Genomic DNA, 27,765 nt, shown 5'->3' with positions numbered 1-27,765 from the left:
AGGATTCAGGATTTGAACAAAGTCACAACAGAGGTAAAGTCTGTGTGCAACATATTTTGGTTTATAGATATTTCAGTTTGTAGAAGAATCAGTAAATCACCAACACTGACACAGAACCACATCTGGTTTTTTAGCTCACCGATATTCTGTGAAAATCCTGCAAACACCAGGAGCATCCAAATCGACGTACTTAAGTTCATTCACTTGTACAAAATGTACAAATCTTTGAGCGAGCAAGTCGTTTTGCTTTGTGGCTTCGTCAGGTTCACTTTCATATTCTGTGGTGTGTTTACTGAATTCTGTGTGTCCATGTAAGTGCCAGTTTGACTGTGTGTGGGTGTTTGCTGTTTCAGTGTTTGTGAGAAGTCAGATATGGACACAAGTATCCGCTCTCAGTGTTGAAGTAAATCTTGACCTGAAAAGGTCATGGTCAACATTATATAACCTCCTCTTCCTCCCCAACATCCATTTCTTATCTCATTGTATCTCAAAAACTCATTTTTACTGCTTTCACAGTTTCTTTTTACTTATATTTTTTGTTATTTCTCAAGCTTTAAGATGTACTTTTCTGATGATAAGACCCTGTCACATGAGACGCAGACAGAAACCTCCACAAATATGTCTGAGGCTTGGATTGAAAAATCCATTTGTGTCTTCTTCTGTTCAGCTGGCTGTCTAACCAGTCATACCCATTAGATAGGTAATTCATAACTGCAATTAACCAGTTAACTGAACTAACAAACAAATACTGTAGGCAACAAATAGGTTGATGATGAATTAATCAAATAATTAAATTGTTTGCTTTGTGTAAGTTATTGACAGATCCTGCTGTTCGGACAATTGTAGTGAGAATATTTACAGTGAGAAAGTCACCAAGCAAACACTGAATCTTAATCATGATCCTCACATGAGGCAGTGCTGACGGAGGTCATGGATTTCTCCTGAGAAGTCACAAATGTAAACCACAACCTGTAAAACAGGGTGTACATCTTTTGCAACAGATGACCCAATGAGGTGGAGATTTTCACTGTCCTGGAGGCTCCTCCTGACAGAAAAGCCAACCAGTTCAGTATCAGGCTGCGGATGTAACTTTTCCTTGTCACATGTCAAGCTGCAGATGAGGATTGTGTTTGTTTTTTTTACTGTTTAAGGTGCGCTGGATTAAAATGATTGGAACAGAAGTGACTGAAGACTCCCAAAAGTGCATGAGTGCTGACTATTTCAATCCAGGTCTGTTGCAGTGACTTTAATCACATCTTAAACTTGGATTTCTATTCATCATCAAATGGAAGAGCACAATCATTTCAGTATATCTGATACTGTGGTGGTGTCGCAGCACAGTGGTTCTCCAGTTTGAGGTTGTGACGAGATCATTTTGGTGGCACTTTAGAGACGGTTTGTGACATTAAAAAGACATTTCTACTGTGCAACTGTATGTTTTTGTTTTACTCAGATTTGGGATTTTTTTTAAGGCAAAACAAAATTTTTGTAAGCCTCTTCTGATGGCGGTGGGGGGGGGGGGGGGGGGGGGGGGGGGGTCACAACCAAAAAGCTTGAGAATCACTGTCTTGGCATACCATGTAAGAAACAGTTGGTTTCACCAGTCTGAAGCACACACACTTAGTCCTTAGAGTCTAAGACCAAATAAAAAACACTAAGAAACACAGATCTAGAAAAAAAAGCCTAGCAACAATCTATGTAACAATGTGTTTGACTTCAGAGAATCCAGCTGCAATCGAAAAACACTTTTATTGGGCTGTTTTGCACTTTGTCACTCTAAAGCCTCTTAAATCACTGGGTGATCTTCTGTTTTCTTACTTTACGTGCAGTGCTGGCAACTGATTTAAATTTAAACTTGTGCATTAAGATAATAATTTTCCAAATACTGGATCACAGCTATAAATTAGATGCTATAAATACATATTCTGAAAAACTGTCTTCAAAAGTTGCAAAGTGACACTGAAAGGTCCAAAACATTAGTCAATTAGAGACCATCACTGTCTAAATGTGCTTTAGTGTTTGTATATACACGGGCGGGAATGTTATCTTTTTGTCGGGCATTGGCATTGGTGTTCATGCTTCTTTATAAGAGAGGTCCTTAGTGACTCTCTGTTGTATGTCCTTTCAGTCCTGCTCAGAGCGGCTTCTTCTGTTCCTGTTGGCTGCTCACCCCTTTACTTCTGCTCCTGAGGGATCTTTTGTGTAGCCTGTTGCTGTTGGCAGCGGCTGGGGGAGAAAAGGGACGCATACTGATGACATCATGTAAACATGAGTTGCCAAAAGTCTTATAAATTACCCTGAGGTGAGTAGTGTGGCGAAAGGATTCATTTCAAAAGCTGCCATGGGCTCCTCACCAGCGTAAGGTTGAAAGCTCTGCAGGAGGTGTACTTCTAGTGTACAAAACATTACACGTCTCACTAATAAAGAGTTTCACACGCTTTACAGTTTATGCCCTGTTTGTTTCAAGGTTTAAATCTCCTACTTGTATCTGTGTCTTCCAATTCGTCTGCATTTCTTTTTCTTTATTACCGTCCAAATTTAACTTGGATCCACCACCTCTAATGCATGAAAAGTTTCTTTTGAATTCTATTGGCATGAATAATCAGTATTGTATGAGGTGTTGTTTAAAAAGGTCTGTTATATAATAGAAGGGATTTAGTGTCAGAAATATGCTTTATAATATTACACTGTTGTCTGAGCTACACTTGCATAAAGTTTTAATATAAAAACATTTTTACAGTATGGAAGAAAATACATGTTTCAGCGTTTCTCGGCAAACTCACCTTCTGTACATTCCACTTGTGGCTCCTCCCACTGTCCATTTGCCATACAGCGTATGACTGGCAGGTGGCGCTGTGTGTAGCCTGCATCACACTGGTAGCGGACTATAGAGTTGACAGGGTAGCGCTCTCTGCTGCCGCCCATTGGCCGGCTGTGCTCCACCTCAGGGGGCGCTCCACACATGACTGACAGAGACAGACACACAGACAGTTAATACAAAAATAAACCACTTATAAATACAAGCTACATTCAGTGGCTTAGAGGCAATCTACACAGTAAATCCAACCTTTTAGTGATCCAACTGTACGTTCTATCGTGTTTGGCAACCCAAGCAAATTTTCCCATGTTGTCTATAGAGCAAAGCAATGATCCCTGGACCCATGACAAGAGATACATATAATATTTCAGCTGCAAAAGCCTACCAGGTCCAGTCTTGCAGATGAAAGGAAGGTGGTAGTTGCAGGGCACGTCGTTCCATTGACCACCCTCGTGCCAGATCATCACCACACAATCCTCCCCGGAGTCGAAGTAGTTATCTGGTTGGTTGGGCCTCCAGTTCTCAAATGTCTTAGGAGGTTAAAAAGATGATCGGCATGATATAAAAGACAATATTTGAGTAATGGAGCAAAAGTAGATATCGTTGAGCATCAACTGCATGACTTAAAAAGTGAAAATTCTACAAAAGGTTCATCTGTAGAGACAGAGAAATGTAATACAACCGAATTATAATAGAATTAACAATGAGCTATGATGAGTTCCTGAGCACACAAATGAATAGACTATGCTCACCAGAGGAGTGCCGTCTGTCCAGCGGAACTGATTCTGAACCTCTTTGTCATTGAGTCCAATCCACTGGTAGTCCTGACCATTGGCTGCAATGCAAAAAGATTTGATCTTTGTGACAAATTGAACATGTTGTTCCCATTAATTATGCTGGCCAAATTGATATTTACTCATAACGATCCTACAAAGTAAATCAATGCAATGTTATGAACGCTACAATGTAGTGCCAAACGATGTAAGGTTCACACGACCCCCTCCATATTCCAGCCCACTGTTTGCAGGCCCCCTGAGCAATCAGTAGAAGTCACTACTACAGTAATAAGGACATGATCCCTCACCGGCTTCCCATCCTTGAAAAGTGATGTAGCATTCATAGCCTTTAAAAGTTAGAAATTCTCCCCTTTACGTACATGTTATGTCAGGTATTTTTACATACAGTATACGCTTTAAAATGACCACTGGTATGTGTTTATATCAAGCGGCAACTACCACCGCTTGAGAAAAATCCCTGGCTCCAACTGACTCCCATTCAAAAAGCGTAAACTTCTCTCTGGAAATACCAAGTCAATAATTCTTTTCAACATGTCATTATGGTCTCAATCGTTAAATTTTGGCCCTCTAAGTATGCACACTTTAGCTAAAGTGGCTAACATTAAGTAAAGTGTGCATTGCTAGCATTCTCAGTAAATTAGCATTTGCTTCGGTCAGCGGTAGCAGGGCATGTTTCCAGAGTGTGTAAGGCAACACTTGTCTGGAACATCCTGGCTCCAAACAGAAAAGATGGCGTCGATCATAAGCAGCAACTCGGGGTTTCAAACCAGCTCCATTCACGCCTGGCTATGTCCATCTTTATATACAGTCAATGGTTTATACATGCAAAACACATAGATGGACATATACTGTATACAGGCCCTTAAAAAAATCATGCTTGCACACACAAAGATACTCACAGTTGACAAACTGCTGCTCCTCCTGGGAGCTGATGCTGACCAGGTGAGCGTTGAGCTCCTGGCAGCGCTGCTCGGCCTCAGACCAGGTGTGTCTTTCCGAAAAGTGGAGGTAACAGCTGCCCTTGAACTCCAACCAGCCCTCAGCACAGCCCTGCACAGCTGCACACACAAACACACACATCAAAAACACAGATTAGACTGTTCTATGCACAATATACATGATATTTTAAAATCAGATAAAAGATGGGATTCCTATATTGGTATCAAGCTTTTTCTAGTTCTTCAGGCATGGTGCCATGTGCTGTGTTAGTGACTCACGTGTTGAGCAGTCTTCACCAGTGAAGCCATTAGGACACTGACACACAGCGAGTTCTCCCTGCACAGAGCAGGATCCTGAACCACAGGGATTTGGATTACAGGGGTCTGGATGGGTTGACAGCAGAAAGAGGGAGATTTTATTTTGTCTGTTTGTTTATGTTGTGGTGCTGCATCACAAGGAGAATTCCTAGAATATTTTGGTGGACAAATAACTGTATTTCCCAAAATGTTGAATGTTGAAGGTGTGAACATCGCAGCTTTTTTGTTTTGTTTTAGCAGTATGATATCAGCAGAATTACAGCAAACACCAAAACCACATACCTTCTACTGCTTCAGGCTCCTCCAAAACAGCAGGGGTTGATAATGACACTGATGGTGCTGTGGTTGGGCTGCTGTAGGTTGCATCCGGAGTCACAACATAAACTGTAGGTCCTGCACGGCTTTCCTGTTCCTCCTCTTCATGTCCTGATTGGTGAAGATTGGCAATGTACTCTGGATAAGTCATCGTGGATCCAGGTGGCAGGGTTATAGAAAGCTCCTCAGTGGGTGGTTGTTCATGATGGGCTCCACTGCCTGAGAGATGCAAGCTTCGGTCCAAAGAGCCACTGATTTCATAGTGGAACCCTGACCCACTATGATCCCCGCTTACCTCTACCACCCCCCGGCCCTGCTCAGGACCGTGTTCCAGTGGCTTCATGGTTACCTCCATCATGGCATCATCTGTTATGTAGATGACATCACCACGACGCTGGAAAGAGTCTCCAGAGGCAGAGCCGCTGCCTGAAGCACCGGATGGAAAAACACTTGGAAAGCCACTGGCGTACCCTGATCCAGAGGGACGATACCCGGACACCTCCTGCTCACCAGACGGCTGGACTGTAAGGTCAATGCCACTGTGATCAACAAATGAGATGCCAGAGAATCCACTGGTGCCTGACCCGGACATACTTCCTGATCCAGACATACCTCCTGATCCGGACATACTTCCTGATCCGGACATACCCGATACCAAGAAGTCTCCACTGCCTAACTCTTGCTCAGTGAGTTTTTGGTCGGTCAACACCTCTTCCATCTTCCCATCCAATATGGTGATCAATGACTCTCCACCACTACCGCTAATGCCACCACTACCACTGGTAAAACCTGATCCTGATTGACCGAAGCCGGAGTGTTGTCTGTCAAACCCAGATCCAGAGCCAGATGCACTACCCGATTCTCCAGATGTGAAGGTTAAAACACTTCCCCCTTCTGCCTCTTGTGGATCTCCAGAGGCAGACTGGTCTCCGGAGAAGATGTCAGTGCGACCGCTGAAGATGACATCCCGTCCTGAGCCAGAGGCGTCACCACTGGTGCCGGAGGTGCTAGACTCCCCTGAGATTTCCCCGCTGGCTGAATGATCAGCTGAACCAGAGCCTGACACATCAACATGGACTGGAGGTAAAACGGGTCTCACTGGGGGAAACATTAAGAATTAATTTGCTACTATCCTTTGTTTAATCTTGTTTAAGAAAATTGTGTGATTTATTTTAATTATTGTGGCCACATTTACAGAAAAAAACATCCATTTTGAAAATTACAAAGCATTAACTGGAAGACTAAAAGATTAAGACAGTTTTCATTTATGCAGTTGTCTCCAGTTCTTACCAGGAGGAGCAACTTGCTGAGTAGTGATGGTTGTCTGGTTGATAAACTCCTCTATTTCAGTAATATTCATGCTGGTTTCAGTTTCATTGTAATCTACAGTGGTTTCAACTAAAAACAAACAAAACAGAATAACAAATCAGAGCATTGTAAAACTTCCAACAAGGATAAGGCAGCTGCCCTGTTCACAATGATGTATAGAAAGATAAATGCCAGTATTAATTACCAAACTATTTTGGCCATGTATTTCAACAAATTATTATAATTATAGCTGCAAGACAGAGCCAGGGTAACAATGAGGACTAAAATAAAACAATTTCATACAACTGTCTTACCAGTGGGAGCAAAGAGATCAACTGTGACTGTTGTCTTGTTGATAACATCCACCGCCACCACCGTCAAGTTGATTCTGGTTTCATTTTCAGTGTGGATGACGGGGACTTCGGCTGATAGAGATAGAGATAGAGAAGAATAGGCAAATAAGATAAGCCAGAGTCAGTTTCAGATGTAGTATAATTTGGATATAAATGGCATTGGGTAACTAACATACAGTATACTGTACATATTGTAATATGTCAATACTGTCAATACTGCTACTTATAAATAGTTATATCAATATAATAACATTGCATATCATCATCATCATCATGAAAACTGAATTCATTAAAATCTAAAATACAAACATTAACACGCTTCCTACCTTTGAAACAGTAGGCATCGTAGCGTGAGTGCTCATCGGGGAAGCCTGTTTGGTTGGGGTAGGCATAGATGATGTTGACCCCCACCTGGCCGCCTCCACAGTGGGCTCTGGCAGTTGTGATGGGATAGCGGACACTGCGATCCAGCAGCCAGCCTGGGCGGCACTTGTCAAATCCTTGGTTCCAAGCTGCGTACAGCTGGCCGGTGGTGGCCAGGGTGGTGTTGAGTTTCTGGCAGTGCTGCACGGCCTCCTCATAGGAGAAGCTGTCATAGTCACTGGTGAAGAAGACCTCACCTTAGAGAGAGACAGAAGCATTCAGAAAGGTTCAAATATGTAAGATAGACAGATAGATATTAAGAAAAAACATTTAATGTTGATAGTAGATGTAAATTTTAGTAATTTAATTGCTTCAGGGTGTGAGTTGGTTCATGCTCCTCACCTTCCAGACGTTCTACATAACAAAATACATCATAGAGTTCATTGGCAGGTCTCAGGCCGTAGGATCTGACTCCTGGAATGTGTGGCAGATTACCAGCACAGTTATCTCTGGGTGACACGATGGGATACCTGAGCATGAAAGAGGATGTTGGTGCAGTATATTAAAGCTCTGCTTTGCTAAAATATCCCTCCTGGGATTGGCTTCTTTACCAATAGCATAATCCAAGAACAAATTTAGACATTTCTGTGCAGAAAAAGGAGTTGAGATAAGTTCTAAATAAAAAGCATTAAAATCTTGTCTGGTTTTTGATCAGCCTAGTATACAGTATGTGTAAGACTCAGATATGTTGGTCTATGTGCCTCCAGCTCACCTGACAGTCTGGTCACGGAGCCAGCCGGCGTCACATTGGTGCAGGCCTTTCTCAAAGGCCGCCTGCAGCTGCTGGGGGCTGGCGATGACTGCCCCGATACTCTGACAGGCTTTGTGAGCCTCCAGGAAGGTCAGTGTGTACCGGCCTGTAATAGGTCGATAGTGGAACACCACACCTGTGGTGGAGAGGGAGGAAGGAGGAGGGAGGAGGGAAAAGACCAGGAAACAAGGAAGAAAGTGTGTAATTTTATATCTTTTCTTTACATTTTTACTTTGTCTAGACTTAGTTGTATTCCCTCATTGTGGTAATTTACTCATAGCTTGAACATTTATAAGTCATTATTCATTTATTGGCTACCCTGTGGTTACATTTTGGTTTGCCAATGACAGCAATGACTGAGTGAGTGGGGCTCCTGACCCGCAGGTATGCATGAGATGAGTCTGTGGAAGTGGTTTGTTTAGCAGCATATTTCAATAAAAACAGTACAGAGCATGAGAGTGGATACCTTAGAGAGTTTGAAATTATGCTGCATGAATACTTGAATATGTTTTTACAGCATTTTTACAGACATTTTGATATATTTTTGGGTTAGGGAAACAAACTTTTGCGTCAGCAGTGATATTCCACTAAAGTCAGGATAATGACAGAGTTGCTTCCTATCTTACAAAGTCTAAATATATATATAGACCAAATAGAGTAAATCACAAAAGTTCAACATGGCTGCCCAAAGGCTTCTGTAAAACAGGTTGAAGCATGCAGAGAATGTAGATAATCAAATACGGTCCAACAGGTTTTTATTATTGATCACTCACGTTACCAACTTACCTGTGGGAGCCATGGCAGTATCTGTGAGATCCAGTCCAGGTGTCACTTTAACGAATGTGTCCACCACGCTGGGTGGGATGGGCATTGGGGAGAGGGTGTCCACTTCTCCACGCTTGATCTCCTCACCTCCAGGTGAGGGAGTGAGGCTTGGATAAAGTCCAGGGGCAGGTGTTATGCGGATGATGTCTGGGAAAGGGGTGGTCCTCCCAGGCACAGCACCCTCATCCTCACCAGCTGTTTGTGACACAAGATTGCATCAGGCTTGATTTAAAATTCCCTGGATGGCTTGATAAGACTGACATTCTTTAAGTATTATTAATCAGAAAGTTGATTAGTTGATACTGATACTTCTAATTAGATGCCTGACATTATTAAATTATATCTTAAAGAAGAAAATAACCATTATCAAACAGCTATTTTATCACAAAATAAGCTCCCACAATGCAATGAAAATAATAAACTGTATCAGAAGGATTTACCGCTGAAGCAGATAGCATCGTAGCGAGAGTCTGGGTAAGGGTATCCTGTCTGGTTGGGGAACAGGTAGACGGTTCTCACTCCTAGAAGCCCTCCTCCACATTGAGGCCTGGCGATGTTGATGGGGTAACGTACACTCCTGTCTGCCAGCCAGCCAGCATTACACACATCCATGCCAGCCTTCCAGGCCAAGTAAAGCTCTCCGGTGCTGGCAAGCCGGGCACCGAGTTTTGTACACTGATCTCCTGCTTCGTAGAAGGTAAACTTCTCTACAGACGTTGAGTAGAAAACTCTGCCTGGGAGGAGAGATGAGGGAAGAAGGAGACAAACACAGTCAGTGCAATGCTTCTGTCTACTGTGTTTGAGTATACTGCATTGACATGACAATATACAGTTGGGTATTCAGCACAAATGTTTGATGTAACTACAGCAGTGACTCCCAAACAGGGGTGTTTGTTCCCTCAGAGGTACTTCAGCAGTTGCCAGGGGGTACATTGTGGAAAAGAAATGATAATTTGATTTAAAAAATAAATAAAAACAACCATAACAATAGGATTACAAATTGATGTGATGCAGATTATTAATCGATTTATTGTCACAATAACCAGTAAACTAACAGCTACAATAGGCTGAATGTATGGTACACACTTTGAACCAACCTGAGTCAGTTATAACACCTTCAAGCCATTGAGAGTACGTTAAATCTAGTTAGCAAGCTAGAAGAGAAAGTAGTGCTAAAAGTAGTGGATAAATGCTTTAAAGGTGCCGTGTGTAAAATTTAGTAACATTTAGTGGTGAGGTTGCAGATTGCAACCAACTGAATACCCCATCCACTTTCAAGCATGTAGAAGAACCTACGGTAGAGAACCTCTCTGGAGCCAATGTTTAGTTTGTTTGTTCTGGGCTACTGTAGAAACATGGTGTTGCGATATGGCGGGCTCCAGCCCCCTGTTTAGCTATAAAGGGCTCATTCTAAGCTAATGAAAAAACAACAATTCTTATTTTCATGGGATTATACACTATTGAAAACATACTTATGAAAATTATATTCCATTTCTGTCAAGTAAGTTGCACTAGATGCCACTAAATTCTACACACTGCACCTTTAAATAATTAGCTAAGAGAGGATATACATACATTTATAATAATTGTCCAAAAGTAGCGGATAAAAAGGTGAAATAGTTAGCTAAATGTAAGTTAAAATAAATACATAAAATTAATAGATGAACAGGTGAAAAAATTACATGAAATGAATGGATGAACAGGTGAAATAGGTAGCTAAGTAATTGATAAACTCCACAACCAAACCAACCGAAACACTGATGATTCAATTTTATGGTATTTATAGATTTATAAACAAAGTTCGGGAACAAAGACCACGCCTCGTACACATCCCATTTCCACACAACAGAGTATTTAGGCACACCTTATCCATTCCTCTCCCCTCTTGTCTCTGTTTGCAAGCGACCTGTGACAGACTTGCATCCATAGACTGTAAAAAATATGGACGTAGTCACCGTGACGTCACCCATTGGTTTGCGAACTGCCGTTTCGAAGCCTCGAGTGTAGCGATTTGACCATCGCCATCTTGGATTTGGCTGTCGCTATGTTTGATTTTTGGAGCCAGAAGCAACCATATTTGGACGAGAGGGTGGAGCTGACCATAGTGCTAGCTGCTGGCTCGGTTAGCACGGTGTATTTCCTTCATCCTGCCACCTTGCACTGTTTACAATCACACCAATACGTTAAACAATTAAACTATGCTCCAATGGACCATCCCGATCACCAGTTTGTCCACTTTCTCATTCTTGGTTCCACTTGCCACCCTGTCCTCAACCCTCCTTTATGCCATCTCTCGACCCTCCTTCATCCCTCCATACCCAACCTTCATCCAGCCTTTCATGGACCTACCAGCTTTTGACCTACCCCCTTTGCCCTTGGACACTCCCAAGAACTTCCGAGACAACCACATTGCCCGATCTCGAGACGTACAGCTGCACTCTGACGCAGCACCTCCTTCTGTTTTCAGGGTTACAGCAGTCATAGGTGGTTCACTTCCAATTGGCCACCTCAGCTGTCCCCACCCTCCCTCCCCTGCTCTTCACAAACCATACCACGTCATCATCAAAGCCCTTCTTTGGGGGCACGAGAGGTCTTGGTCATCCTCGTTCATACAACTACATCGTCATTGACCATAATAAACAAGAACATGTTGTTAGAGTAAGAGTACCTGACATCTTCTCAGCAAAACAGTACACGTCGTAGGTCTCGTTGACATCTCTCACTCCATAGGTTCTCACGCCAGGGAAGTTCTCCTTGTCTCCAAAGCAACGATCACGTGGCTCATGGATGGGGTACCTGGAGATGACGAGAGAGATGGCTGTCAATAGCTGGATATCAGTTCTCTTACCGTTAAATTTTGTTTTATTTCCATGGTAATTGTACATTAATCTGTTTTAACATTTGTCATCAAACTTAAAACAGGTAAAAGTAACATGGTACTGGACATTATTTCGTTGAATTGTTGGTTTTGGAAAGTTACAGAAATTGTTGGGGGTCAGACACTGTTTGATCATCTGAAAAAGCATTTCTGTTGGTGTAAATTGGCACCACAGCACTATTGCTCAGTGATATGCACTATTCACAGCAAAGAAGGTCATATGTTCAGCTCTGCTGGCCTATCTGTTTGGAGTTTTCAGTTCGTCCTTTTGGGTCTCCTCTGCATGCTTTCCACAGTCCAAAAACATAAAGGTTAGGTGAACTGGAAGCTCTAGACTGCTTGTAGGAGTGAGTGTGAATTTGTTTGATCTGTGTATCCTTGTGACAGACTAGCCTGACCTGCAATCCTGAATAAAATAAGCATGAATGAATGGATGAATACTACCTGACAGTCTGATCTGACAGCCATCCAGCATCACACTGGTGGTATCCATCATCGTAGGCAGCCTGAAGTTGGGCTGGAGTTGCGATGGTGGCACCGTTCTGGATACAAGCTGCCTTGGCCTTCTCAAATGTCAAGGTGTAGCGGGTGGAGATGGCTCGGTAGTGGAACACAATACCTATGAATCATAGAAAGTTAACAGAATACCTATGATGGAATATCTTTCAACTCTTAATGCCAATTTTTGTAACAGCAGTATTGCTTGAATTTCACCAAAAATCACAAGACAGTGTACTTGATTAGACAGAAATGTCTTAATGACAGAAAGGTCAGCCAACTGAATTACTGCTGGAGAGTTTTCAAAGGTCTTGTTATACATATTTTTTTTTAACAGATTTCCTTCAGACCTCCTATAACTTCTCTAGAGGAAAGTCTTACTATGCAGTATTACCTGCTGGGTTCTAAGTGTGCATTTAAAGCATTATCTTTGAGGAAAATATACAATAAAGTAAAAATGGTAGGCAGTGTTTTGGCTACAACACATTGGATTTTGTAGGAGTTTCACCTTTGAACTCATCTTGTTAACCTTTAGTTTGAGAAAACCTTTTAGATAGAACCATCACTGTCTGTTTGATGTTTAGATGAACTATGATAGAACTTGACTCTCATTTTGTAATGCTCCAAAGTGAATGAGATTTTTCATGTTTCTGTGGCGTACCCTGAACCTGGACATCCACGGAGTCGTAGTTGTCCTCAATGCCATGCATCACCTCGCAGCGGTAGGTGCCAGAATCTTTGGACCTCAGCTCTGTAATCTCCAGACTGGCATCAGTGGGCACAAGTGGGTAGTTGACCATTGTCACTCTGTCTAAATACTCTGTTTCCACATTAACTTTTCCCTCTGATGCCACCAGGATTGTGGTGACTTTCTCCTTGGTGACGTAGGTCCATTTAATGCGGTGGGAGAGCGGGGCGACAGTTACGGCACCGGGGTCGTCAACGGTGTTGTCCTGGAAGTAGCATGGCACCACTACCTTCCCACCCAGCAGAGGACGGAGAGGAACCTCCATTGGGATGCTAACACGCAATGTGCCATCCAAGTCTGGGATGAAGAGAGGTCAAGGTTAATTTGTTCGAGTATCTATTTATTAATGAGAGGACAACTTTATACTGTATGTAGTGCAGACGTACAGTGTAGTTTGGAAAAATAAATTTGTCTTACTAGCTTTTATAAAACTAAGACTGTGGCACAGTCCTTTAAAAAAATGTACATCTTTGAAACAGACTTCAAGGACTTCCAAAAACTTCAATAGTTAGGACGACTTAAACAAAGAACTAACAAAAGTCAGATAGGAAGAGAATGAGAACTGTAGAGATGAGACAAAAACAACAAAAAAGACAGAGTTGGCCTCAAAATGAGAAGTTATATTACACAAGAAAGAATGACAGGGCTGATCAGCACTTTATTTCTCAGAAGATGCCATTTAACGGAACAGTTTGACATTTTGGGAAATATGCTTATTCTTGAGAGTAAGATGAAAAGATTGATACCTTTCTCAAGTCTGTTTGTTAAATATAAAGCTATAGACAGCAGCCGGTTAGCTTAGTTTAGCATAAAGATTAGAAATAGGGGTAAAAAGTCAGCCTGGTTCTGAACGTGACCTCTAATGTCACTTATCGCTGTGGTCACAAGTCACTGCACTGGGCCAACAAATACTCTACTCACATAACTTGCCTTAAAACCACAGTTTATAATTTTTACAATTTGTTTTTTGTGCAGATTAACCAACCAAGATATAATGTGTAAATTGGAGAGTTTAAGAGGTTCTGTTTGCCAGATTTCTTGCCATGGACAGAGCCAGGCAGGCTGTTTCCAGTCTTTATGCTAAGCTAAGCTAACTGTCTCTAAGCAAGAAAGTAAAGCGTACTTCCCAAAATGTCAACATTTCAGGAAGCTGAAATACATTTTCCACAGTCAGTGCACACTTACCGTCATGTTCTTCAAATATTGTTGCCGAGATGAGGGGCAAGAACACACACAGCAGAAGCAGGGGGGTCATTGTTACCTGAAAAATATCCAAATTGTTGACACTGGAATCAAGTTTGTGTTGACAAAATAAGTAATGAAGGGAAAGAAAGACAAAACTTACATAAAAATATCCATGGTATGCTATTTTTATTTTTATCCTGTTGTAGTGGCAAATAAATGAACTTAAGGAAAACAAAAATCATTCAGAGGTGAAGTTCTCAAAAAAGTTATTCTGCGCAGAGCAACTAACATTGTTAGGCAATACAATTTGATTCATACTTCAGAATGACAGGATATGAACACATCCTCTCATCCTTCATATATCTGCACCCTGCCCCTCACCAACTCCACTTCTGTGTCTTTTCAAAAACAAGAGAATATGAGCTTTAAAAGATATGTATAGAGCAATCAAATAAAGAACATATATTTAGTACATTTACATATGCTTAAAGAATATATGTATGCTTAGAGAGTATTAATGTATTACATCATAAATCTTCAACACATAATCAAAAACAATTGCATTATACTATGAATTTTCCACAACAATGTCTCACATTTTATGTTTTTTTTCCTTGGCGGAAATGGACTTCCATACAAGTCTACTAAAATCAACAATAAGCAGAGTGAGTGTATAAAACTGTTGGTGTGTAATTGTTATTGTTATGATTGTTGTTATTCTGTCCCACCCCCTCCTCCGCCTCCCCCCTCTTTCTTTCTCTCTCTCAACCCAACCGGTCAAGGCAGATGGCCGCCCACCAAGAGCCGGGTTCTGCTTGAGGTTTCTACCCGTTAAAGGGGAGTTTTTCCTTACCGCTGTCACCAAGTGCTTGCTCATGGGGGAATTGTTGGGATTTGACACTATATTAATAAAAAACTGATTGATTGAATTGATTGTAAAACTATGCAAACTTTCTTACGTCTCTTTTTGTGTGAATGAACAATGAAGTAGGTGTTAAAAAAAAAGAGTGGTTCTATTATAATAATTTCCTCTACCTCGGTATGCCACTGTGTTTTTCTTAGCTTGCACGCTTACATTCATATTCCCTTTAATTCAGGATATACAACGCATTTGGTTGTTACGTCAGCCTCATTTGCTAAAATGGAAATAGGATGTCAAGAATCTCTAGTATCATTTGGAAATACCGTACATGCTCGCAGAGGAATGAAAGCCCCTCTGTTTCTGGGAACAGGAAATGTCTTTAGTGCTAAAATAAGTTCAGGCTGAGAGGAAGAAGTATGATTCATTCATCTCAAATGCTTTTCCATTTGCTACAAACTAATGAAGAAAAGGACATTAAAATGAAGCTTTTTTCCCACCCTATTAAGACAACTGTTGAAAGTCGTAAGTGTCTGCTTGTATGTATACTGTATGTGTCTTTGTCTGTCCCAATATACTCTATAGTGTCTGTGTATACATGGGAGTACAATCTGTAATTGTTTTCAGTATGTGAGGTCTTTTTTTTGCCACAAACTAGACACATGTGTTTGCCAAAATGAGAAGCTAATGTGAATATATATTAAAATTTAAACATAGCCCAATCTGCCCAATCTATAGGATTGATCAAGTATGCAAAGGTTTTATTTATTACAAACAATATGTGTAGTGAAAGGCAGGGTGGCATAATCCTAAGGGTGTCCTAAAAGAAGCATTAGAGTAATTATAATAAGAAACATAAAGAAAAAATTAAAAACATTTATGTAATAAATATTCAAATGTATGACTAGACGTTCCTTGTTAACAAAAGCTACATAAAAATAGTAAAACCTGCTATGAAATTTAAATTTCTGTATACATTTTATTTATTTGTGTAGGTTTTTTCTTTTTTTTATCAGCATTTCAAATATATTTCCTGAAGATATCTTTAAGAGCAGATTAAACAAAATAAAATCTTTATTTGTTTCCTACTGCCTCTGAGGGGCTTTTTCACCCAGGCAAGAATACCATTCTGTGACCAACAATTAGGTTCTTGTCACTGAGGTCAAATTTGATCATGAATATAATCAACAAATATCAGCTACTGGCTGCTTCAATCCAAAAACATCAGCATCAGTACCACAAAGCCACATCTGTCAAACCCTGATTACCACACTGCTTATTTTATCTCAATTTTCCACTGCTGTGACATGAAGCACAGTCAAACATGTGAAACAAGTCCCAACTGAACCCTCATTGTGCTGCATTCACAAGCCTCCGGACAGGCTGCTGAAAGCTCCCAGTTCATTCCAAACAGCTACAGAGAGACATTTACAACCAATAAACCTGAAACCTAAACAAAAAGTTTGCAGTGGCTAACATGGCAGCCAAGTGAAAGGCTGAAGGAGAAATTTACTGACCTTTCAAGTTCAATTGACTCAAAAGGCATAAAAACCACCGTAATGTATATTTAACACACTGGTAGAAATGCATGACAACTTTGTGCAGGCATATTCACGTGTTGTGTATACTGTACGTCTGTGTGTACTACATACTGCATGAATGAGCGTGTGTGTGTGTGTGTGTGTGTGTGTGTGTGTGTGTGTGTGTGTGTGTGGGCTGCTAGCATTCTCAGAGTTCCACATACCCCGGACATACAGTACAGTACTAATATTTGCCCTGCTGTCTAAGATCTGTCTGGGAGTGAATGTTGGCTCAGATTGGGCGGAAACAAAAAATAGCACATAAAATTTGTAGACAGATGGAGAAATCCAACCAGGAACAATCACACACTGTTATACTTTCATTATCAGTCTCTGATCTTCAGTCCACACCCAGACCTTTGGTATGTTATGTTATTATTTTTGTTATTCTCAATTTTTGGGAGTGATTCCCTTCCTGTGGTTTCTGACTTTTTGAGGTTTATTCACAAACTTATGCCTGACTATACCTATATAAGGATTTTTGAATATTGTTGACTTTTCTGAACATTGCTGGGTGATTACCACACTAACACACACATTTTCAAGTCTGTTTTTAAACAGTAGTCAGGTGCCCATATAAAGATTTTGCACACTGTAGTCATACCTCCTGCTCATACTGATCCCTTCTTAATGCGCTTTCATTGTAAGTGATATGGGACAAAATTCACTGTCCTTATTTTGAGCAAAAATGTATTCAAAACATGAGGCTTCATCAGTCAGTTAGTCAAATCAAGTGGATATCCTCTAACGTTATCTTTTTAGTTTAAAATTCCCTTTTTGTGATTCCCTGTTGAGCTTCAGTGAAAGGATAATGACAAAAAAGGGAATTTTGTATTAAAAGGACTGTAGCTTTGGAAGATATCTATTTGATTTGACTAATTTGGATGGCTTAAGCCTCATATTAGCTTCATTTTGCACAAATGAATGTGGATTTTGCACTCCATTAATTACACTGAAAGTACATTAGGAAGGGATCATTTGCCAGTATGAACAGGAGGAATAATTACAGCAAGCAAAACCTTTTTCAGTGTTCACTTTTGTTTTAAGACACTTGAAAAGTAATGAATCCTTTAAGATGCAGCCTTAGTTGTCTTTTGCAGTTATTGCTATGAAAGAAATATGAAACAGAGATATGAAAGAAGTTCATATCTCTGCTTCTTCAATGATGGATTTCTCTTTGTGTGATTGCTGAAAGTTGGTTCAAAATGTAGAGTCAAGAATTAAGCTTCTACTCTATGATTCTGAAAATGAATTTCTATTCCACCTGCATGGCAACTATCTTTCCATAAGGTTACACTGTCTATAATGGGTCATCCATTGGAGTAACAATCAATCAATGAGATGTGCAACCTTCAAAAAAGAAGGTATGAAGTATATCTTCATTAAAGAGCAATTTAACAGCAGCTCACCTTGCTGCAGTGATGTAGAGGTGCACTCCAGGATGGTGGGTGTGATTACAGGTGCAACAGAGCAGACTTCTTAAAATGTTTGAATGTTTTGGTGTGCATTTTTTCTTGAGAATTCTGGTGATAATTGGTGGATAGAGGATATCAGTATAAATTAAAGGTCATTCATTAGCAGTACATTTACCTGTCTGTGCTTTAGCGTAAAAGCACTAAGTCATATATTCTTTTACATGACATTAAAGTGCCATATATAACACTTAAGCTGGGCCTCCAATGGATAAAGACAGCAATAGCCAGCCACCACTCAAACTGTCTCATAATCTCATAATGCATTAACACAGAGGACGCCAGCAAAAACCTTCCCCATTTCTTAAACCAAGCCAACCACAACGTCTGCTCCTCATTGCTTACTATCCCATCATTGAGAAGATCCTCGGCTCTCTTTAAATGCATCATTTAAACTGTGGTCACTTCATAATGTGCTCCAGCATTCGGGAGCAAGCCACGCCAGGCCAGGTCAAGCCAATCAGCACTCTCTCCACAGTGTGTCCATTCAGTCAGTGGGGTGGCTGCTGCACCCCTGTTAGCGCTCTGTGGTATGTTCCGCTCCCAGCTGAGGTGAGGGGCAATAAGGCCTTGGTCTGTTCCAGCAACGGACAGGGGCAGGGCCTTGGGAGGTGCGGTCCTGCCAAGGTAAACACAAGGCGGGCATCCAGGGGAGGCCCCCACCCCACCCCACACCCCCCCCCCCCCCACCCTCCTCCTTCACCCCCTTCCCCCCATCCACCCACTCTCCTCCAAACCTCTAGAGTCCCTTAGCAGCAGAACAGAGTCGACATTGATACACACACAGAAACACAGACTCACACTCATAGATCACCAAGGGGATGTGTGGGAGTGCACGTCCAATGCCTCTGGTAAAGAAAACGCATGGGAGTGTGTGTACATATATCGTTATTGACTCATACTGTAAGGCTTGTGTTGGAGAACACACACAGACTCTTGTACAGTGAAATGGGTGGAGGGGATAAATTCATATCCACAGGTGGTTATGAGTGCATTAGTACATGCCTACATACTCAGCAATCTGTGATCAAAGACATACTTCAGCAGCATGTGCACATTGGTCAGTTATATGTGTAAAACATACACACAACTATACTGTGCAGCTGAATTATCATGTCTGGAATAAGACCTAGTTTAGAAACGTCCAGGATATCCTAAACCAAAAGTGTAAAAATATTTACCAAATCCTTTGTTAATTGTTTTTTCATTTCCAACATCTGAGATTTACAATTCACAACATGCGCCCACACAGCCTGATGTTACTATAGTAACAAGATGTCGCTCGCTTGACAGAAGTTTCCTATACTCTAGTATATTCCAATAACATTGTTTTCCTAGTAATCAAAAGGTGCCTTGTACTGCTGAGATGTTCCACTCAGAAATTTAATTCAAAAGGAAAATACTTTTTTCTCTGTTTCCAGCTACTTTAAGCTCTCCTGGCACCAGCGTGGAAACAGATTATATGGAATTATATGTGACAATACACAGATTCATTTTTACCGATTAGCAGTGACTTTGCATTGTCTGTTGCACATAGTATCTTATTCCACGTGGTGCCTGGAGTATATCTCAGCTCCACTGGGGGTCGCGAGATGAATGCAAGAAAGCAACGCTGAATAAACTTATTTCTGCTGCACAATATTGCTTTTGGTCCTTGTAAATTGCTGGATGATTTTTAGCTTAACCCTGAATACAATGAATTACAATAATCCAACTGAGATGCATATATAAGATCAGACAGAGAGAAGACTTGATTTTTGAGATGCTCCTCAGCTGATAAAAACATGACTGAACAACTTTTGTAATTTGTTTTTCAAACCTGTGGTCACTGTCAAATATTACAACTTGGTTTCTGGCTGCAGGTTTGATATTTGTAGACAAGGGGCCAAAATGTTTTTGTGAAATTCATGTGGAGGACCAAAAATAATTATTTCTGATTTCATTTAGCTGGAAAAAGTTTTGGGACATCCAGCACTTTATATCTGACAGACGTATTATAAGTGATAAAAGCTGCCTCTCATCACTGGTCTTTAATGGGACATACATTTCAGTGTCATTGGCATGATAATGGTATTCAATATTTTGTGTATGAATTATATGTCCCAGTGGCAGCATATATACACAGAACAGGAAGGGGCCAAGGATAGAGCCTTTGGGGAACACCACATGTCTGAGAGGCCACCAAAGAGGAGGCATCACAGATCACAACTGAGAAAGTTCTGTTTGCTAAGTAAGATTTGAACCAGTCTAAGGCAGTATCCCTGATGCCAACCCACTTTTCAAGATGATCCAATAGAGTAGAATGACAGTAACCCGCATCAGCTGAGAGTAAAAGACCACTTGTAACTTTTATGAGGGCAGTTTCCATACTATAACATGAATGGAAACCAGATTGAAATTTAACAAAGATATTATTATTATTCATGAAAGAAATCAACTTTAACTTCAACTTCTCATAAACCTTTGAGAAGAAATTGTAGTTTGGAAAGGGGTCTAAAAATGTTTAAGATCCACAGGGTCAAGGCAAGGTTTCTTGAGACTATTGTGTGCTTAAGACAGGAGGGAACAACCAGAACAGCCAGTGGTCAGAGAGCTATTTACAGTGGACAAAATAGTGGGACCAATGCTGTTAAAAACCTCCATCAGAAATTTAGTAGGTCTAAAGGACTTGATGAAGGCTTTAGCTTGGCAACAGTGTCCTTGAGAGGCAGAGGAGTCACAGAGTACAAAGGCATCACGGGTGATATGACCGATCTGGAGTCTGATTTCATTTATTTTGTTTGTAAGTAGGACAGCTATTGTTCACAGATTATGGGGGAGGCTTCAGTTTGTGGACTAGGAGGAGGATTAATTGCTTAACCTGTGTTTTGGAAAAGGACTCTGGGGTTATGACAGTTTGCTAAAATGATGTTGGAAAAATATGAGGATGTGACTTCTTTTACTGCTTTGTGATAAGTTTTCCTTAGTTCTCAGAATTTCATATGTCAGCAGCAGTCTGACGTTATTCCATTCCCTTATCTGCATTTTCTTTTTATTTCTCTGGTGCTATTTAGCCAATGTGTGCTGCGAGTTGGTTTGACTTTCCTAGTTATTATTAGAATATTTTTACATGTATTGTTGAAGTTATAGAGTAGATCATTTGTAGATGTTTCATTTTAAGGGGTCACGAGCCAAAAAGGTTGGAAACCGCTGGTCTAAATGACAAATTTATGACACAGAGCCACAATGAGTATTGAAATTATCTGGTCAGTAATCAAGTACAACATAATAAATTCAGACACTGCGTAAATTTGATTGATTCAATAATTTGATTTCCATAGAGAGAAATCATCCAGAAAATCAAGCTGATTGTATAAATATGATTAGTTTTCATGTCCACATAGACTTTTAACTGATTCATGCTCTTAAAACTCTTATTTCAGTCACATTATATGTTTAGAATAATATTGGAAAACACTTTTCACAAACAAATCACACATCAACAGTTAAATATCAAAGAGAAGCTGACTCCATTAACACCTCATTAAAATAAACTCAGTGACACCATAGTGGGCTTCCAGCAAATAAATCACAAAAACCTCCACAGCATAATGAGCACAAAAACACACTGAAAGTTAACACCAAAGATCTGATCACTTCTGTGAGCAGTTTTCTCTTTTGCATTTGCGATAAACTTCCCAGAGAGAAGAAATTTAAAAAAAAAAGAAACTTCAAAAAGTTACCTTTGGTGTGACATCTGAGTACATCAACCAATACCTGTCCTCCAAGCAGAGGATGAAGCGTCAAAGTATCCCCTAAAACCCCTTTCACAGTATTCCTTGTTAGGGACTGGTAAGTTGTAAACGTACCGTTGATGCTCCAAAGCTCCCAGTTCCAGTGACTCAGGGGGCCTCTTGCTCCTGACTGTGTATGAGAGCAGAAAGAAGCTTTATTCAAACTACCACACATTTAGATGTTGGGAAGAGAGAGGGAGAGGGAGGGAAAGAGAGGGAGAGAGACAGAGAGAGAGTGAGAGAGAGAGAGAGAGAGGGATGTGGTCCTCTCCTGCCAGTTGGTGAGGTCATACAGCCAGATTTGAATATCAACTCTGAAACACAATCAGATAAAATTAGTTCAGAGAAGATGAAGACCAATGTCAGAATATCTCAGAGTTTGACTTAAATGAAGGTTGATGTTTTACACACAAAATGTGTTAAACTATAATAGCAATAGATAAATGTAGTTAAACTGTCATGAGGAGATATGCATGTTTTCTTTTACAATTACATTTTTTGTTCACTTTTACAATATATACAAAACACAAGACCTCATATTACAGTAAATCAATGAAGAAGTAACAGAAAAAAACAAAGCAAAATAAATTTTATTAGCTAAAAGTAAATAAGAAAAAACACATCCATTAAACAACCATTAAAACTTGACCTCTGGCCCATGTAAATATCTTTTACATTACCCACAATGCAACTGAACTAGATTCACACGACTACACAGATTTTTTACATTTACAAACTTGTAGTCTTCAGCCTTAACTGGTGCTGAGTCAAGTTAAAAGTTCTTCCAAACTCCCAAAGTTAAAAATTTCCTCTTTGTGTTTCCCTCAACAGTATTTCTCCAGTGAAAGGATAGTAACAAAAAGAGGGAAATTTGTGCTATAAAGGCAGAAACTTTGGAAGTTATTCCCTCGATTTGACTAGTTTGGATGACTGAAACCTCATATAAGCTTCAGATAAACTTTTAAGTACATTTTTACACAAAATAAGGATTTCAGATTTTGAACCTCATCGCTTACATTGAAAGCACATTAAACATTGATCTTTAATTGGCCAGTATGAGCAGGAGGAATGATTACCACTAGCACAACCTGTTTCAACGTTCATATCATGGATGTATAAAGAGAACTGGATACAGCATTGGTGGCGGGACTCCGTTCATCCCTATGAAAGTTGCTCAGTGGTGCATGAAGCCAAAAAAGTTTGATTTCCTTATATAAAATGATCTGGATCTTCTGGGATCATGTGGCCCATAGAGCAGACCAGGCGCCAGATACTTCGGTCGGCTGAGCTGGCTAACTCCCGGTTTAGCCCTCCGCTGACATGAATGGGGTTAAAATAATTCAATCATGTTGCCCCTCCAGACTTTCCAAATGTTATTGGACTGAACTGATCAAATTCTAATAGTTAAATGAGTCATTTTGAAGCTTGTGACGCTAAAAAAATGTATCTGCTGATTTACAGACGTCTCTTTCACAATGTAAGTCTATGGGAAAAAAACTTTATTGGCCAGTGTGCATCATGTGATGGACGTGGAAGTTGTAATTACACAGTTTGGCCACTATGTCAAATTGGCTTCAAAGCTCGGGTGTTCTTCCTGGGGACTTGGTTCATATGGGCAACTGACTTGAAAAACTGTGAACTTATCTTTATACCATGGATACAAAATAGGGTCCCACATGCACAAACATTGCTCTGTAGCGCTACTAGTGGTCAAAAACTCCACAGGGTACCTTTAATGTTGTTTCTCTTTTATGTTGAATTGTGAAATTTACAGTGCTTTATAAAAAAAGCAATTTTAATATCAAATAGAATATTTGAAAAAAGGAAGAGAAATATGAAATATGTGTTGACCCCTTGAGATTATTAAACTCAAACATCAAGACATGTATGTATTTGTGTGACTACGATTGCAAAGTAGCTGATAAAGCGGCAAAAACCATGTTTCTGTGAGTACTTGTGTGAGCACGTGCTTGCCTGCATGTGTGTGTCAATATACATGCCTACTGTAGGAAATTTGTGTCTGTATTCGTTCAGTTTAAAGTCACATATGCTAATGTTGGCCTGAGGTTAAGGAAGGGCGTGTCTCCCCGTTTGTCTCCTGCCAAACACTATTCAGAGGTGTAAATACTGGCAGTGTGCTCCGTGCACTCACTGACGCACACTTAACGTCCACATCTTCAAAGAAAAATATATTAACAGCCGATTTGCTCTAATTTTGTGCTTATTTGCAGACTTGAAATGTTTATTTAGCAGCTGCACACAGATGAAATAGAAACATCGGGTTTACTCACCATCATTCATGTCAATCAGCTGTTGCATGGTAACATGTCTCAAAGGGCAGCACAGAAAGTAAGACACTGGGACATTTTTACACCATGCCACCTCCAAACATCCCACTTATTTTGTAGCTTTTATTTATACAGTTTGAGTTTGCCTGGTAACACATGCTCTTTTCTATTGACATTCTTCTGCGCATTCATAGTTATATGGTCGGCACAACCGCAGTGTTCTAATTTTGGCAGCTGGTAACCTGCTGAGAAAAGGTATTTCAACAGGAGTTGCTGAGGCGGAGGAGGAAGTGTTATCCATCATTCAAGCCAGTGTTGTTCAAGCAGGTCTGGGGATTCCAAATGGTGCTCATTGAGTAACGAGAAAGCCACTCTAATCTTTAGGGTGGAAGCCTAAATCATTTTGTTACATAGTGGTAGTTATTTACAAGATGAGCTGTCACTGACTTTCAAAATTGTATCATCAGTTAATAATCAATAACCACTCTCCTTGCATATTTAAATTGAAATGTGTGATCAATTCATTCAATACAGTGGCATTCATGCTGTAGTTTTGTTACCTGGAAAATCCCTCTAATAACCATTTTTGAGTTTGTACATTCTCTCAAAGTAAAGACAGCCAAAACATTTGTTGATCCAAATCCCATTGCTCATAAATAAAGTGTAACAGTATGTAGACTGTTTCTACAAGACCATAGTCATATTTTCCACTTTTTCTGCAGAAGTACTTCGTTGCAGTTCTCTGAAACAGGGAGTTATTCATCTTCAAAAACACTGATTCATAAGTCAAGATCACAACGAGACCATATGCTCTTCTACTGTACATATATGTGTTTATCTCTTGACTTTATTAAAACTGAGTTTTGATGTATAGAACTAAACTACTCAGTTTTTTTATCTACTGCCGTAATCGCTGTCAATCAAAAAGTCGGGCTGAGACTTCTACTGAAGAACATAATGGACAGGATGAATGTTGGAAGGAGTGTGGTTAAAAAAAAGAGCTGAACATTTTCATATATTTTGGGCTTTGCCCTTTAATTCTTTCAGATTGGCAAGAGATTACAAAAGAAATAACGAACATTTTCGGAATAGATGTTGATAGCTATTTTGTCACATTTTACCTGGGCAAAATCTTGGACAAACTCATGGCTCAGGATGAATATCTCTACAAATACCTTTTGCAGTGAGCAATAAAGCCTTAACACAGAATTAGCTGTAGGTAAACCGTCCAACAAAGCATGATTGGACTGCTACTGTCCACATTGTGTGGAGAAATTGAACTTTTCCTTAAGATGATATGATAAACATGTAAAACACTGGAGAGAATTGACTACATAGTCTATATGTGCCTATACAATGTAACCCATTGCTTATGTAATTGAAAGATCCTGTTCTGTACTAGTATTAAGTTGACCATACCAACTCTTTCCTTTTGACTCAAAAAACACCAATAAAAATAAGTGGGGCTGTAGATTTGCACACATTTTTATTGTCATAGCGTCACATCACTGCACAACAAGTCACAAAAACAAAAAAAACATGCAATTAAGCACCTAAAAAGAAACAAAGCTTGAATCACCAGCAGTAGATCAACTTGCTGTCAAATGAAACATTGAAGAAGAAAATTAGATGAATTTATAAAAGGTGTATTTGGACAGGCTGATCAGATTTTCATCAAAATTTGGTTTGATTTGTCACAGTCCCAAACATTTCTTCTAGGGAATCCTCTGACCTTTCATCTTCTTGACAGTTTATGCCTTCCATACACATTTTATCTGACACCCTCTCACATCTAAAGACAATGTGTCATAATTTTGCAAAGACAGGGGATCTTGCAGGGTCACTATTTGCAAGACTACAACTAGATTCCTTTTGAGATTTTTTCCCATCCTGCTCCTGGTGGAAATTTAGAAGAAGGAAAACTGTTGATCAATGGAGCAGAAACAGAAGCAGCTTTTGGCCACAGCTGCTCTTGTGTGTGCTGTGGTTTGTTCTGAAAAACCAGCCAAAAAGAAAAAGAGAAGACAGAATGTGGATACGACCCCAGTTGAGAGAACGGTGATGACAAGGATGCACCTCCCCGGAGTCCCCACCATGTTTACTATCTACTTGGTTTGCTGCTTCCTGTTTGGTGCTGGAGAGAGGGCACCTATTGGTTGTTGACAATGTTCATTGAACTTCACTATTTACGTGAGAGCCAAGACTAAAAACCTCCGATAGTATTAAACATGTTTAATTTTATCTGAACGTCAAGACATGAAAAGACTGACTTAAGGCAGCTCGGACTGAGTTTTATGACCACCTTACACCAAACGATAGAGAGGACGGGAGTGCCACAACTCTAGCAAAACTCTCATGATTTTATTCCAACATTGGAAATTTTACTGCAACAGTGCAATCACTTGTAAAGTTGTTTGTTGTAAGGGTGGAATTACTTGTACTGACATGAGATTTGTTGTGATATTCATTGTACCCAAAAGGATGAACTAATTTCCTATATAGCACCACCATCAGGACACAGTTTTCACTTGTTCACAAGAAATAAATAAAATCTAATGGACAGATGGCCATGAAATGTATTGAGCTCTTGTAATGATCCCATTTAAAGCAGCAGTATGTAAGTTTTTTCTTATATTTTTTTTTGGGGGGGGGGTGAAATATGCTCCAGAGTATATCTTATGTGGAGAGGTGCTGTCAAAGATTTGTGTGACCCAGGCTTATTGAACAGTAGAGATGTTCCCTTCCCAAGTTTTTAGAAGGGCCTCACCCTTTTAACCAATCAGAGAAGGCCAAAGTCAGGGGGCGGCATGTCTGTCAATCAATAAGTGAATACACCTCTTGCCTACTGCTCCTCTCGTACCAATGCTCCAAGCTAGCTTTAGCTGCTGGAAGACGACGCTTACTCACAGGCTCCCGATACCTGCATTAGCCAAATCGAAGAGCTCCTTTACTTCCAGTACCCCGAGGAGAAATCAATACATCAGGTAGCTTTAATCTACGGCAACACACAGGACAAACTTAACATCTTAAGTCTCACTAGTCCTCAGGCATAGCAACTAGTTTGGTTATTCTCTGAAATACACTGGACACATTGTGAGTAAATGTTATGACATAAATTTTCATCTCTCTTAATTCTCAACTACATATTTATTTCAAAACATATGATTAAGAGGAAAGGCTTTGCCTCCAATATTAATATTGATACTACTGTGACTCCAGCAATAAAGTCTGACCAGCAGGCTAAATGTAGTCCCGTCCTATGGAGCTTGAAGAACTGAGCCACTCTTGTGCTCTTTCTTTGGCAGCAGGAAAAACCCCCTCAGTATGTTATAGTGTCATCGGACTGAAATTGCACTGAGGTTGTTAAAAGTATTGAGTGTATAGGCTTTATGTGTTGGGCTACCTCTATATTAAGGCACACAGGGAGTCTAGAAATAGACAGCTTGTGTGTTGCCACAGTCTGGGTTGTAAAGAGATTGTGTGTACGTGCACGGTGTTGAGCTGACTCACAAAATCAATAGTGTTACATTGTAAACGACTGAAATATCATATTTCTCACAAGTTTATGCAATACAGCAAGCTGGTCTGGCCATGAATGTCTCTTTTGTTCTCACATAAATGAACAATTTGGTTGATTT

General features: G+C 40.2%; 1 protein-coding gene across 2 annotated transcripts; it reads right to left on the bottom strand.

Moving 5' to 3' along the window:
• Positions 1-170: 170 nt before the first annotated feature.
• Positions 171-22,000, bottom strand: acanb (aggrecan b). Of its 2 annotated transcripts, none has more exons than XM_044357875.1 (19): positions 21,915-22,000; positions 14,156-14,231; positions 12,884-13,267; positions 12,169-12,343; positions 11,515-11,642; positions 9,287-9,580; positions 8,808-9,041; positions 7,983-8,157; positions 7,613-7,740; positions 7,174-7,467; positions 6,809-6,919; positions 6,477-6,584; positions 5,154-6,284; positions 4,833-4,937; positions 4,515-4,673; positions 3,571-3,653; positions 3,204-3,348; positions 2,784-2,966; positions 171-2,226 (listed from the first exon to the last, which is right to left on the bottom strand). In XM_044357875.1, exons 2-19 carry the CDS (start codon positions 14,223-14,225, stop codon positions 2,135-2,137), a joined length of 3,999 nt encoding a protein of 1,332 aa, XP_044213810.1. In that variant the 5' UTR covers positions 14,226-14,231; positions 21,915-22,000; the 3' UTR covers positions 171-2,134. The 2 variants fall into 2 exon arrangements, with proteins under 2 accessions (XP_044213810.1, XP_044213809.1); XM_044357874.1 differs by lacking the exon at positions 21,915-22,000 and adding an exon at positions 21,789-21,868.
• Positions 22,001-27,765: the final 5,765 nt, after the last annotated feature.

The sequence above is a fragment of the Thunnus albacares genome, chromosome 7 (assembly GCF_914725855.1).
Source record: "Thunnus albacares chromosome 7, fThuAlb1.1, whole genome shotgun sequence".
Classification (NCBI taxonomy): domain Eukaryota; kingdom Metazoa; phylum Chordata; class Actinopteri; order Scombriformes; family Scombridae; genus Thunnus; species Thunnus albacares.
Note: the sequence above shows the minus strand (reverse complement) of the source record. Positions and strands in the feature narration are given on the sequence as shown.